The sequence below is a fragment of the Scaptodrosophila lebanonensis genome, unplaced genomic scaffold (assembly GCF_003285725.1).
Source record: "Scaptodrosophila lebanonensis strain 11010-0011.00,11010-0021.00 unplaced genomic scaffold, SlebRS2 tig00000072-arrow-pilon, whole genome shotgun sequence".
In the NCBI taxonomy this organism is placed as follows: domain Eukaryota; kingdom Metazoa; phylum Arthropoda; class Insecta; order Diptera; family Drosophilidae; genus Scaptodrosophila; species Scaptodrosophila lebanonensis.
Window position 1 is genome coordinate 1,786,613 of NW_022060558.1, and position 14,099 is coordinate 1,800,711.

At 38.3% G+C, this 14,099-nt stretch overlaps 3 protein-coding genes across 4 annotated transcripts; 1 reads left to right on the forward strand and 2 right to left on the reverse strand.

The window, feature by feature from the left end:
- Positions 1-78: 78 nt before the first annotated feature.
- On the forward strand, positions 79-2,850 carry LOC115625326 (sphingomyelin phosphodiesterase 4). Of its 2 annotated transcripts, none has more exons than XM_030520349.1 (7): positions 79-202; positions 265-582; positions 635-1,428; positions 1,493-1,756; positions 1,813-2,125; positions 2,184-2,438; positions 2,499-2,850. In XM_030520349.1, exons 1-7 carry the CDS (start codon positions 170-172, stop codon positions 2,799-2,801), a joined length of 2,280 nt encoding a protein of 759 aa, XP_030376209.1. In that variant the 5' UTR covers positions 79-169; the 3' UTR covers positions 2,802-2,850. The 2 variants fall into 2 exon arrangements, with proteins under 2 accessions (XP_030376209.1, XP_030376210.1); XM_030520350.1 differs by having other exon boundaries at positions 265-564.
- LOC115625327 (cytochrome P450 315a1, mitochondrial) lies at positions 2,066-7,545 on the reverse strand. The gene is made up of 6 exons (XM_030520351.1): positions 7,106-7,545; positions 5,892-6,101; positions 5,634-5,833; positions 3,538-3,899; positions 3,251-3,466; positions 2,066-3,194 (listed from the first exon to the last, which is right to left on the reverse strand). The coding sequence occupies exons 1-6, from the start codon at positions 7,330-7,332 to the stop codon at positions 2,868-2,870; spliced, it is 1,542 nt and encodes a 513-aa protein (XP_030376211.1). The 5' UTR covers positions 7,333-7,545; the 3' UTR covers positions 2,066-2,867.
- A 5,841-nt stretch (positions 7,546-13,386) lies between these two features.
- LOC115625399 lies at positions 13,387-13,746 on the reverse strand (the record flags this gene model as incomplete). The annotated part of the gene is made up of 2 exons (XM_030520438.1): positions 13,387-13,542; positions 13,606-13,746. Coding segments are annotated over 2 exons (297 nt in total), but the record flags the coding sequence as incomplete, so codon positions are not given.
- Positions 13,747-14,099: the final 353 nt, after the last annotated feature.

Genomic DNA, 14,099 nt, shown 5'->3' on the forward strand with positions numbered 1-14,099 from the left:
TAATTTACAACCATTTGCAGCGATCTGGCAGCATCATCGACTGCAACCGATACCGATTGTGTCGCTAGTTGCGTTCGACTGTCTGTTTGTTTTTATTGCATGCCGCTGCCGCTCTTTTTGGACTTATTATTTTTAAGGACGTTGTCAAAAATAACTCAAATAATTAGAAATGTCTTTCCCGCCTCAAACAGAACTCTTGCACGTGAGTATTTGATAATTACCGTTCAGCTGCGCTTTTCTGTAATCTAATTTTTATATATGCAGAACCGCATTCTCACTGTGCTTAGCTTTCCTTTGATGGAGAGGTTACAAGAGCTCAGCATAATGTTTGAGCGCTGCACGGCGCGACAAATACAGGAAATATATCCGATGATAGTGCACTCTATATTTGGCATAAATGGGAATGCGTTGGGCTGGGGTTTACGCACAACAACAATCGAGAACGGGCCCCACTACTTTAATGCACTTCATCAGTTCTTTGGAGTGACCGGTCCTTTTATGAATATCTGCCATAGACTGCTCAATGAAACTACAAAATTTGCTATTGATATTAGCTTGCTACCGGTAAATGGAAATGGCGAAGTATTAATGCAAAATTTCACTTTAAAACCATGCACTTATTTTAATTTTTCAGAGCAAGTTCGTCAATATGCTTAACAATCAGAGTTCGGCGTTCTACAGCGATCTCATCAACATCGATCCTTTCCAGCGTCAAGCGAACACGCTCTCGCTGAACGCCTTCGACTTCTACATTTTACACTTCGTTTTGTATGCTTTGCAACCTCTGCATTGCATAAATCCGATTGCCATGCAAGTGCATAATGAACGCACCAAGACTGTCTATCTACTATTGGTAACCGAGTACTTGGACAACTTTTTGCCGTTGCACCCGGATGTTCTCATTCAGCCGGCCAATTTCTGCAACACTGTTAAGGCTCCTCAACCGCTGCCCACTCCATTGCTGCAGCCCCAGCGAAAGCCACGCTACCTAAGAATACCCACAAATTATGGCAATGGTAACATAGGCACGAGTGGCTCAGGCGGTGGCAACACATCACCACAATCAGGTGGAAGTGCTGCCCGTGCTCTTTCCTGGCGTTCCGAGTCTGTCGTGCATTTCTTCATAGATATTTGGCTTCGCTATGATATTGAGGCAGAACGTCACTTGCCTAGCAGCGATTTTGTGCGTGGTGTCCGTGTCCTCATCAAACAGATCCATTTCTTTGCCAATGGAGTGCATTTGGATCACGGTTCGTTGTGTTTGCTGCGCAAGGTTTCCCTTACAATGGTCAAGGCACGCATTTATGCCTTCCTCTGCAGTCTTATTGAACGCTGGCCACTTGATTGCTCGCTGGTGGTGGTGTTGGAGCTTTGGCTTAGTTATATCCAGCCTTGGCGTTACACGATTGCTGCGGCGAACCACAGAGTGTAAGTTTAAATTTTATTTATTTTCCTAGTATTGCAATTAATCCAATTGTATATTACTTTGCAGAGGCGGCATCAATTATGAACCACCCATATTGCCATCATTTGACAATTTCATCATGGAAAATATAATTGTTTACACTCACATTTTTATGCTGCTGTTGCCGCGGTTTGAACGACTGGACTACACAGTATATCGGAACGCACACATGCTCTTCCGTCTGTCGAAGACTTTTGCTCAGCAAGATTTGGGAGATCGTCTGCAGAGATTCGAGCAAGTCGGCAGTACGTTTGGCTTTGACTCACCACAGCGCCAAATTAAACTAATAAGGTAAGTTGCACACCAAGTGTTTTCAAAACAGTCACTTAAGTGGTTTATCCTTACAGCAACTCGCCCAACAGCAATGTCTCTTGGATTTCATTGGGTGGTTCGCAATCGCCCAAACTTTTTAGTAGAGAAATGCACGCGCAAATCGAGAATTTCCTGTTCATCATTAGTATGGCCCGTAATACTGTGCTGCGTGAAATAGGCACAATTCGCAATGAAATTGCCAAGCGTCAGCGTTCAGAAGGTTTCATTAAAAATCTCTTGAGTAAACTGATGGCCGCCCCCTCACAAGAAGAACTGACACTTAAGGAAATTAGTCGCATACCCGAGCTACTTCGCCAGGGCATTAATTCCTTTTGCAATATATTTAATGTAAGTTAAAATGAAGTTTATGTACAATTTCGTGACACTTAACGTTTACTCGTTAAAGGTGGATCCTGGAAACTTGTCCATGCACGAATCGCTGCCACCAGAACCCCCCAGTCCGCAGGAACAAACGGAGCAGTTTTCCTTTTTCGATATGAGCGACTCTCTGGATACATCCAAATTGACGCCTAGTAAAATGGCTCTGAATGCGTCGAAGATTCGAGCTACTGTGGATCCTGCTCTTCTGCCTCTCCAATCCAACGAAATAAGGCCATTGACACATCTTCTTCACTTTGTATCGGAGAACATTAATGCAAAGGTGTGTGTTAGCAATTTAGTCCATTCATTAGATTCACTAAAAGATTGATTTTATCCATAGTTTGGCAGCAGTATTGAAAGCTGCTATTCCCGCGAAGATTTCTGTGGCAAAGTCGCGCGTCAACTGTTATGCGCTCCCATGACGGAACAGTGGTTTGATAGGAAATGCGGCAACACAAGCATATGCGAGAAACAGCTACCCCCTCGCGTCTGCCTTCGGCCGCTTGCCTCCATACCAGTGCTTTTTACGATCGTCTGCTCACTAATTCTCGGTCACTGGGTGTGGGGCGCACCTACGATGGGGCTGATGGGTCTATGTTTTATGTTTCTAATTTATGTATTATTGCAAGCGCTCATCTCTTAAGCATTTGTGGTTAATATAAAAATGATATACGACTTTAGTATAAAACTAACGAATGATCTACTTTGACTAACTGCCTGTTGCCTGCCTTAATTTAAGCGCCAAGCGCAATGTTTCACTCGGTACTGTAACCATGCGCAAAACACAGTCTACAGGCCTTTCGTTGAGGCACTGCATCTGAAACTTTGTAGTACAGACGCCCAATAGAACGTGCAACTGCTTCAGCGCGACACGTCTGCCAATGCAGGACCGTTGGCCAATAGCGAAGGGCAGACTGCCATGTGATTGATGCAATAACTCCGATTGTGGGCTCCAGCGTTCTGGCAATATGCTCAGAGGTTCTTCAAAATTTGTTGGATCACGACCGGCTGTGTACAAAGAGAGCAGCACAAGTGTCTGAAGGAGAGACTTAAATTACAAACCAGTTAAAGGGAATTGTATTTTGTATGTACCTTTTTCTCTATGAAATGACCGCCCAATTCCACATCCTGCGGCAAGTAGCGCCCAATGAATGGTGCCACTGGATACAAGCGCAGCGCCTCTTTAATTAGGCCATGGAGCAATAAAGACTTAGTTGGATTAGCAAGTTCCAGTTCCTTGGCCATGCGGTGCTGTAAATCGGGTTGCTGGCCAAGCGCATACAAAGCCCACTGGCTGCTGAATGCGGTCTGCATGAGAGACAATTCAACGAGTTGGGCTTTAAGTCTATGTACAATGTGTTGGCTATAAATCTGCACACCGTGTCACCTGCTGCTATAACCAGATCCACAAATATGCGTCTGATAAGTTCGATCGGCAGCTCCGACGCAAGTAGTCTTTGATACAGCGTGTCCGTCTCTCCAGACTCCCTACTCTCCCTGGGCTGCTGCTTTGCTATGAACAACTCGATGATATTGGAACTCTGTTTCAGCACCAAGTCAACATTTTGCTCAAAATCTCGCCATATTCGCAGACGCAACAGTTGCGCCAATTTAGGCGGAAAGTTCATCAACAAGGAGCTATGCTCGAACATTTTGTGAACCGTAAGTGTAAAATTGTCCAATGCTGCTTGTATATTCTCGCAGGTTAGGGAACTGCTGCCAAACATAATGCCGCAAACCACTGAAAACAAAAACAACTTCATTTGTATTTCAATTTAGACAAATCCCTATACTCTCGAGAATACTCCTCATGTTAAATCACAATAATTTGTGTGATTTAAAAAAAGTATTGCTATTTAGGTGAATTCTTTTTAGCAATTTAAATGATCCACGAAACAAAATGAAATAAACAATACGAAATAACTTTTCTAAAAATGATTAAAATAAATTCCTTTGTTTTTCCCCAGCAAGGCAGTATTACGAAATATTAAATAAAATACAATTCCTTCTAAAATATAACACATTTGTTGCACAAATACGTGTACTCTTTGAGGTACGTTCTAGAGAACACGAAAGTTCTTAAAAATAAACAAGATAGAACGCTACAGTCGAGCAAGCCCGACAGTAAAATAGCCTGTACTCTCCACAAAAAAAGAAAAATTAAAAAAAAAAAGTTTAAAAAAAAAATTAAATTATTAAAAAAAATTAATGAATTAATTAATTAAATTAAATTAGAATATATGTTTATGTTTAGTTTTAACAGCATACATTTACATCACGTACCTATGCGTGTTTATATGCGTGTATGTATGCAGCACAAAGTTGAACCAAAGCAGCAACAACAACAACAGCTGCGGGCAGCGCTGCCGACAGAGGCAGCGCATGAGCAGCGATTTTACTTATGGCTATAACTTTCTTCAGAATTGACCTATCATGATGAAATTTGGCACACGGACACATTAGTACTAACTGGATGTACCTACCAAAATTGATTTCAAAATTCCGAGAATTACGGAAGTTATAAGAAAAAACACGAATTGCGGGGGAGTGGGGGGGTGCATCGAAAAAAAACTCAAACTCGTACTTTCTCGGTCTTAGGAGAATATGGAAACCAAGTTTGGTTATTCTAGCTCTTATACTTTCTGAGATCCTTGCGTTCATACGGACAGACGGACAGACGGACAGACGGACAGACGGACAGACAGACGGACAGACGGACGGACGGACGGACAAGGCTATATCGACTCGGCTTCTCATCCTGATCAAGAATATATATACTTTGTGGGGTCTGCCACGCCTCCTTCTGTGTGTTACATACATGCGCACAAAACTAGTATAGCCTTTCACCCTTTGGGTACAGGCTATAAAAAAACAACAAACATTTTTGAAGCCATTCTAATGAGTGTTTTAGGGCTGCTCTAGCTAAATCAAGCTTAAAATACAATTTATAGTATATATAATTGGCGTTTTGTTGGAAGCTCATTTTAATACCGTTATCATATGTAATGTTAATGTTATTATGGAATTATTGAGAGAGCGTTCGTAAACTCTGGATCCTTGTAGTCGCCCATAGTTGGCGCTAGAAAGAACATTATTGGAAAAATTCAGTTTAGTTAAAAAAAATATGCAGTGCATAACCTGTTCTGGTTGGTACGAGAATGTGTCTTGATGCAGAAATTAAAAAGTCAGTCAAAGCTGTAGCTCGATATCTTGCCAACTGTGCGATGAGAGTTTATGTTTGCCACTCAAACGAATTTATAATTTCTAAAGATAACGGCATGAGACAAATAAGGCAGTACAAGTATGATTCCTATTTAATCAACCTGTTCAGTGGTAAGTCCATTTCCTATTCGATAAAACACTTGCATAAATGCCTCATTTACTAGAATTTCTTCTCTGATCATATAAAAAACTTTATCAAATGCTTTTTTAACGCAGGTATACATAGGTTTTTGTACAAATAAAATAAACATACCTTCAATAGACCATCGATAAAGCTGCTCCTCCAGTTGTGGCAGCTCGTACGAACCTCCGATAACAGCTTGGGTCTGTAAGCACCAGCGTTCCACCAACTTCTGCGTTATGCTCTCAATATGGACGTCCATCCAATTCAAATTACCGTTGAGCAGCAGGCGATTAAGTATACGCCTGTTGTGATACCACTCCGCGCCTTCCCTGAAGCATTTGAAATTCCAATGTGTGCTCATTTGGCATTCGTTGATGTGTCACTTACATAAAGAAGAGACCGCGCTGACATGCGTGCAGCTTGTTATACAACGTCCAGGCCTCGGGTAGCGGATGTTGCGGATGCTGACCCTCATGCAAAAACACGCTGCGCATCAGGGTGGCGGATGATACGAATACACAGTCCTGGGTGCCGCCTAAGCGTTCACGAAAGATTGGTCCATACTGACGATGGCGAGCATCTATGTACTTATGAAGTCTAAAACAGATAAAGCATGACTATGGCTTTTTATACCCTGTACCCAAAGGGTACAAGAGTATATTAGTTTTGTGCGAGTGCACATGGAACACACAGAAGGAGGCTTGGCAGACCCCACAAAGTATATATATTCTTGATCAGCATAACAAGCCGAGTCTATATAGCCATGTCCGTCTGTCCGTCTGTCTGTCCGTCTGTCAGTCTGTCTGTCTGTATTAACGCAAGGATCTCCGAAAGTATAAGAGCTAGAATAACCAAACTTGGTATAGATTCTGAGACCGAGAAAGGACGAGTTTGTTCATTTTTTCTGATCCACCCCCACCACACTCCCCCCCTATTAACGATTTTCTATAACTCCCGTAATTCTTGGAATTTTAAAATTTGGTAGTCACATTAGGTTAGTTATTATATAACCGTATACCAAGTCTCATTATGATAGAATGATCGGAAAGAAAGTTATAGCCATATAACCAGGCCCAATGCACACATATATACATATGTACAAGTACACAAACACGCATAAGGCACGATTCTGATGTAAATGTAAATGTATGTATGCATGCATGGAATATTTTATATTTAATTAGTTAATATTTAGTTAATTAATTAAATTAATTTAGTTAATTAATTAAATTAAATTAATTAATTAATTTAATTACTTTTTTGTGGGGTGGTACAGGGTATTTAGCATTCCTTTCTTGTTTAAAAATGCATTTGTGCCAGAAACTGGCCTTTTTGCGGACCACTTAGCCAACAAATATCGAATATGAATATGATGGGAATGTTCTTAACTAAAAAGGTTTTTCATCTTAGGGATTTTTAATTAATATTAATTAATTTAATATTTTTAAGCACACTCATTAGCACCAGTTTCTGATTTTAAAGGGGATTCAGGTTTTGTGGAAATCTTAGAGGAGTTCTAATATGATTATCAAAGAACTACAAGTAAACAGTTTGTTTATAATGAGGGGTTCTGATTAGTGGAAGGATACTTTTGTACTTACTGCTGAGCACCTCCTGCTCTTATCAAATCAAAGAGTGTGCCCACTAAAGGCAGACCTTTAACCCGCGGTATCGGCGCATATTTCTGAGGGACCGGTGCAATCCTTTGCTGCTGCTTATAACGATAGCCGCCCTTCAGTTCGCCTTTTAAGTGCCAAAGGACTTTCAAGAGCAGTGTTCTCAGCCAGCTCTGTGTAGAGCGCAGCAGGCCGACTAAGGTGCTCGCCATGGCAGGGAATGTAATAAACAACAAAATCACGTTTACACACACATGCACACACAGACACAAAAATATAACGACACCGCTCGTTTAATGAACCGGTAACGATTGTGAGCGGCCACTGAATGATCAGAGGGATCCGCGCATCGTTCTCAGTTGTAAGTGCGACGCCAGTATTTGCGTCGACGTCGACAGCTGCGACCGCACAGGAAACTATCAGTCTACCAGTATTGACTTTCCTTTGCGCGGACCGCCTCGGAGGCAGCGGCAGCGGCGAACGCAAGGGCAAGGCTAAATCAGAACTGATTCGATATGCCTGCGGCTAACGCCTTATAACTGACGCACATACCGGCAGAGTCAGAGAAATGAAATGCGGAGAGGTAAAGTAAAAGTGCGATAAGACATTGGCTTGAGTGCTTGGCAAAAATGTTGTCGGCCCTACCTGCACTCGGACGGGCTCTACATTGAAGTCAATTTTATAGATACGCTCGCGTACAAACAGTACTCAGACCAATGTGCCCGCCTTAATGATATGCACAAATACAAATCCAATAAACAGAACTCCAATGCCTATCATTTGTTCAAGCAGACGCTGAGTTGGCTGAAAATATACATATGTAAGAGCCAATATGCTGCCTATGCAAATTGCTTGACTTTTGGGGCTGTTGCGCAGACAGAGCGAAGAGCGTTAATCCGGGACTTGCCACTTCCCGTTATCTTCACCATAAAGTATTTAATTCGCGAATACTTACCATTACTTAAAAATATCAATTTACGCAACAGATTTACCAAATACTGTGAACATTCTTCTGATCTAATTGAAAACCCTTGCCTGTGGGCCTACTGTTATTATTTCACAATTATGTAGTTGTTCTTTATTATTGCTATTTCTTTATGTTAATTTCTTTTTCATTAGGTCTAATAACGAGACGTTATGGCTACTCTCTGCTGTGAATCGGGGCATAGCTGGCCGTTGGCAAAAAGATTCGTGTATTCGTGTAATTCCTATAGGCTTTTGATACTCTGTACATGAAATGTACAAAAGTATAGTATATTAGGCTTGCGCGAACTGAAAAAAGGTAACAGGCAGAAGGAGGCGTGGCAGACCCCACAAAGTATATATATTCTTGATCAGCATGACAAGACGAGTCGATTTAGCCCTGTCTGTCTGTCTGTCTGTCCGTCTGTCCGTCCGTCCGTCCATATGATCACCTAGATCTCAGAGACTATAAGAGCTAGAGACACCAAATTTTGCACAAAGATGCCTTATGTGTGTACGCTATACGAGTTTGTTTTATTTTTTTGATTTTCCCACTTCCCCCCTATGGGGGTTTTTCCGTAACGCCGTTCGTATAATCGCCTATATCTCAGAGACTATAAGAGCTAGGGACCCCAAATGTTAGTCCCAGATGCCTTATGTGAATACGAAGAAAATGTGTTTTTTGGAATGTCCCTCCCTCTCCCCTGCAAATCGCGATTTTCTCTAACTCCCGTAATTCTTGGAATTTCGAACTAAAATTTTGCAAATACCCCCAGTTAGTTATTATGTGTCCGTATGCCAAGTTTCACTATGATAGACCGATTTAACAAGAAGTTAAATGCCCGCGGCTGTTGTTGATGTTGCTGTTTAGTTGACTGCTAACATGTTTACACAGACGCGAATAGATGCGCATAGGCATCCATACACTCACGCAGACGCAATTGCAATGTAAATGTGCAATTATACACCCTTTACGTGAGTACCGAGAAAGGTAAAATCGATCAAAAATTTGTTTTCAAATTTTCTTAATTTTTTTTATTTTCTATAATTATTGTAAACATATGTACAGATTTCAAAGTCGGGACACCCGGCTTAAGCTTTTTTACTTGTTTATTCTTTAGTTTTACTTAGTTTAAGTTCATTATTGTATTGAATTTTTTTTCTTTTTAAAATTGACTGCTTTGTTTATCGATGAAATAAATAAATGAAATTATTATTTCATCCCTGTGTTTTTTGAATGTAAATACGCACTTTCTGTTTCACCTCTGCTCAAAATATGCAAAGTTATTTTAAAAATGTTTTTATTTTTTTAGGAAAAATACCTCGTGGGCATTTCAAAACTATTAGCGTTACTTCCACCCATGTGCGACCCAAATTTTCAAAATGTGACAAGTAGAAGAAAAGCGCTCTTTACGCTGCTTTTGGAGATTCGCGCCCAGACTTTAGAAGATTGATCCCAAACTAAATCTTGTGGACTGAATCGTACACATAAATGAATTCGTGTCCCACAGTTAGTTGTTTTTGCTGCCTTATATTTTATATAAAGTTAGAGCGCATGCAGGTCAATTTTCAGAACTCTACCCTTAGAAATTTTTCAAAATTGGAGACAACTATAATTTCACATATATAAAAAAACCATAACATTTAATAATTAAACTACTTATAATGTATCATGAGCAACTGAATTGCATTGTACTCTCTAAGATTTTGGTAACACTTTTGTAAACATTCAAACGTTATGAAAACTTTTCATACAATATATATTATATGTAGAATCCGTAAAGTATTATTCTTGTTTGAAAAAACCGGGAACTTGTGTTAATATTGATGTTGATTTATTAGCTTCTAGTCTTAGTATAGTCGGTCGTCCATTTATTGTTTGCTATATGTTTAGCTATATTTGCTTTAAAAGATCTCATATAATCATCAAATTTATTTTATAACATTTGATTGATTTGATTATTGCTGCCACAATAAAATAAATAACATTAGTAGAAAATATTGCATCATCCCTATTATTAAAAAAAAAAAAAACAGAGCACAGTATAATTACTGAGCTCTATTTGTATACTTTGTATATTTTTAGATTTTGAAACAGATTATCTAAGCTTGAAATCAATTTTGCAATTTCTATGCTGACAACATTGTAGCAAGTGTTGATTCGTTATTCAGTGAGGCTTTCTAAAATCGAATGGAATGCTAGAGTCATGAGGGCCTGCCTCTTTAGAAGTACAGTACTGACTTAAGTAAAGTAGCAACAACAACTGATGACTTTAACTTTCTTTTCGATTTGATCTGGATCCGATATAACTTATCATGAGAGCTCTGACATGCACTAACATGATATAATTATAAAATGTTATGCAATCCAAACAATTAAGGGAGCTATGAAAATAATAACGAGGGAGAAGGAGTTCGGGAAATCAAAAGCTTGGCTACCTTAGGGCTTAGAATAATATTAAGACCAAATTTGGTTATTCTAGATATTCTACTTTACGAGAAACTTGCGTTTATTCCGGAGGACACGTCTGTGTATTTCGACAAATCTCGTGTTACATTACTTAAAAAGGAGTTTAAAATAATCCGTCCGTACTCTGAATTTTTTTTGAAATAAAATACTTGTAAAATACTTAAACAGAAACACATTTTGGGAAAGTATGTAGCTATATTTGAAGAGCTTTAAAAAAATCGTTTTTAAAAACAACAAAGTGGAACATATTAAAAAAAAGTCAAACTTCATGATAGATAAACCTAATACGATATACATAAGTGGTTCAAAAGATCTCGGTATGATAGACGGTCATATCAATATTGCTTCGTCCTGTCATACTGATTATACGTGTCACAACTCTGAATTTTTATAGGAACGATCGATGCAATCAAGTTTATTATTGTCTGAGATTATTCAATCGATGATTTAAAGTTGTAGGTTTCAGCTATGACAAATATCGAAAGTGTAAAAAAACTGATCTATACTAGTATTTTAATACCTAAACAACTGAGAAATATACTGTTACATCTGCTCGATTTATTCCATAGGCCAGCCAGCTCGTCTTTACAGCATAGTCCCCCTTGGGGAATGGGAAGTGCCTCGTGAGTTTTGAATTGATAAATGACATGGGCAGTTCATTAACCTGCACATCATGCTACAAAATTGGAATAATCATTTAATTTTGAAATGCAGCAATAAGTTACAGAAGACTTACGTCATAAGGGCATGTGTGATTCATATTGGAATAAGATACATAAAGATCATAAAAATATTTCTTTAGCGAATTTCTGGTTCTCTCTAAAAATTTGCAGGCATCAATAGTATAATTATAAATAAAGGGGTGGTAGCCACCATTCATTTGTTTATGTAATGAGACCGCTGACTGAAATTATAAAAACATAAGTATATAGGTAGGTATATGTCAGAAATATATTATAGTTCATACCGAGATATTTGTGACTGGAACTTTATGTAAAAAAACGTTTACCGTAATGAATTTGTAGTTATTCATGGTTTTAAGAATGCATTTGTCAAATTCAGCAAATTCCCTATCCTTCGGCGAGCATATCATTTTTGTAAGTTCTAATCTCGAGCTAACCTGCAAATGAAAATAAATTAACACATATGTCTTAATAAAAAGTACATACCATGTACTGTGATCTATGTACATATCCGTAAATATGTCCGTACTCTGACATTTTTGTACGTAAAATACATGTACATATGTCATTAAAACAAATTAGTCTTATATAAAAAAAACTCTTCTTGAATTGCATTATTCTTTTGAGAGGAATATGATTTATAGTATATAGAATCTTAACGTGGTCGCCGTCGGTACATAACTTGAATGGTGTTACAAACTTTAACACTTATAAAAATTTTCAGTAAAATTAGGTTAAATTGTAGGGATATTTGTACCTCCGACAAATAAAATAAAAATGCTACCATCCACAGCAATTTTGTGTTGTTGATTCCGGAAATCATTTTACAAAAGATGAACGAAAACTGAAACACATTTTCAGCAAATACCTACATATATTTGAACAGCTTGTTTTTAAAACCACAAAGTGGAACATATTAAACAAGTAAAAAAGCTAAAGTCGGGTGTCCCGACTTTGAAATACTCTGTACATTTACAATAATTACAGAAATTAAAAAAATTAAGAAAATTAAAAGAAAAATTTGGTTTTACTTCTGTCGGCATTCGAACTCACGTAAAAGGTGTATATTTGCACATATAAAGTACAAAGCAATTGCGTCTATGTGAGCGTATGAATGTACCTGCGCGTCTATACGTGTCTAATGTCTAAACATGTTTGCAGTCAACCAAAAGCATCAACAACAGCTGCGAGCAGCGCTTGGGCAGCAAATATATTTATGGTTATAACTTCTTGTTAAATCGGTCTATCATAGTGAACCTTATACGGCATGCGGACACATAATAACTTACTGGGGGTATTTGCAAAATTTGAGTTCGAAATTCCAAGAACTATGGGAGTTACGATTTGCGGGGGAGAGGGGGAGGGAGGGAAATTCCAAAATACACATTTTCTGCGTATTCACATAAGGCATCTTGGACTAAAATTTTGTGTTCCTAGGTCTTATAGTCTCCGAGATATAGGCAATTATACGAATGGAAAATCTGGAAAACCCCCATTGGGGGGGAAGTTGGGGGAAATAAAAAAAAAATTAAAACAAAAAAAATAACACACATAAGACATCTTTGTGCAAAATTTGGTGTCTCTATCTCTTATAGTCTCTGAGATCCAGGTGTTCATACGGACGAACAGACGGACAGACAGGGCTAGATCGACTCGTCTTGTCACGCTGATCAGGAATATATATACACTGCCTGTAACATTTTTCAGCTCCTGCAAACCTAATATACTCTTGTACATTTCATGTACAGAGTATAATTACAAAATTCATGATAGATAATCTTAATACGATAAGTGTTGGCCCGTAAAATCTGAATAAAGAATTGTTCACCAAATATCTTCTTTATCTTAAACTGATTTAGTAATGACTTCGCCTCTCCCACCAATCACCTGAAAAGAGAACACTGTGATTATGGTAAAGCCTCAAAAAATACCCAACATCTTGGTGCTCATAAGGAATGATAGATGTCGATATCGCTCCGTCCTGTCATGGGCTGACACACCTACCTCTGCATTTTTATAGGAATGATCGGTGCAATCAAGTTTACTTTTGTCTGAGATTATTCAATGGATGATTTAAATTTATAGACTTCAGCTATGATACAAATTAAAAGTGTGCACACATTGATAAAGATCTACATCAATTTTAACAACTAAACAATTGAAAAATATACTGTTACATCTGCTCGATTTATTCCGTAGGCCAGCCAGCTCGTCTTCAGAACGTAGTCGCCCTTGGTGAATGGTAAGTATCCCGTGACTTTTGAATTGAGAAATGACATGGGTAGTTCATTAACCAGCACATCATGCTACAAATCGGAATAATCATTTAGTTTTGAAATGCAGCAATACATAAATAATAGAAGACTTACGTCATAGGGGCAAGAGTGATTTATGTTGGAATATGATGCAAAAAGATCATAAAAATATTTCTTTAACGAATTTTTGGGTTTTTCCAAAAACTTGCAGGAATTAATAGTGAAATTATAAAGAAAGGGGTGGTAGCCACCATTTGTTCGTTTATGTAATGAGACGGCTGACTGAAATTATAAAAGCATATATAAATATATGTCAGAAATATATTATAGTTCATACCGAGATATTTGTGACTGGAACTTTATGTAAAAAAACGTTTAACGTAATGTATTTGTCGTTATTCACGGTTTTAAGAATGCATTTGTCAAATTCAGCAAATTCCTTATCCTTCGGCGAGCATATCATTTTTGTAAGTTCCAATCTCGAGCTAACCTGCAAAACAAAATTTATTACCACATATGTCTAAATAATAGGTACATACCATAGACTGTGATCCCGCACTCTGATATTTTTATAAAAATAAAAATATTTATGTCATGCAACATCCTCG

Coding starts and splice junctions, on each gene's coding strand:
- LOC115625326 (XM_030520349.1), top strand. CDS start 170: ATGTCTTTCCCGCCTCAAACAGAACTCTTGCAC. Junction 203..264: donor CTCAAACAGAACTCTTGCAC/GTGAGTATTTGA, acceptor TTATATATGCAG/AACCGCATTCTCACTGTGCT. Junction 1,429..1,492: donor GCTGCGGCGAACCACAGAGT/GTAAGTTTAAAT, acceptor ATTACTTTGCAG/AGGCGGCATCAATTATGAAC.
- LOC115625327 (XM_030520351.1), bottom strand. CDS start 7,332: ATGGCGAGCACCTTAGTCGGCCTGCTGCGCTCTACACAGAGCTGGCTG. Junction 3,467..3,537: donor TTATAGCAGCAGGTGACACG/GTGTGCAGATTT, acceptor TCTCTCATGCAG/ACCGCATTCAGCAGCCAGTG. Junction 3,195..3,250: donor GTCATTTCATAGAGAAAAAG/GTACATACAAAA, acceptor TCTCTCCTTCAG/ACACTTGTGCTGCTCTCTTT.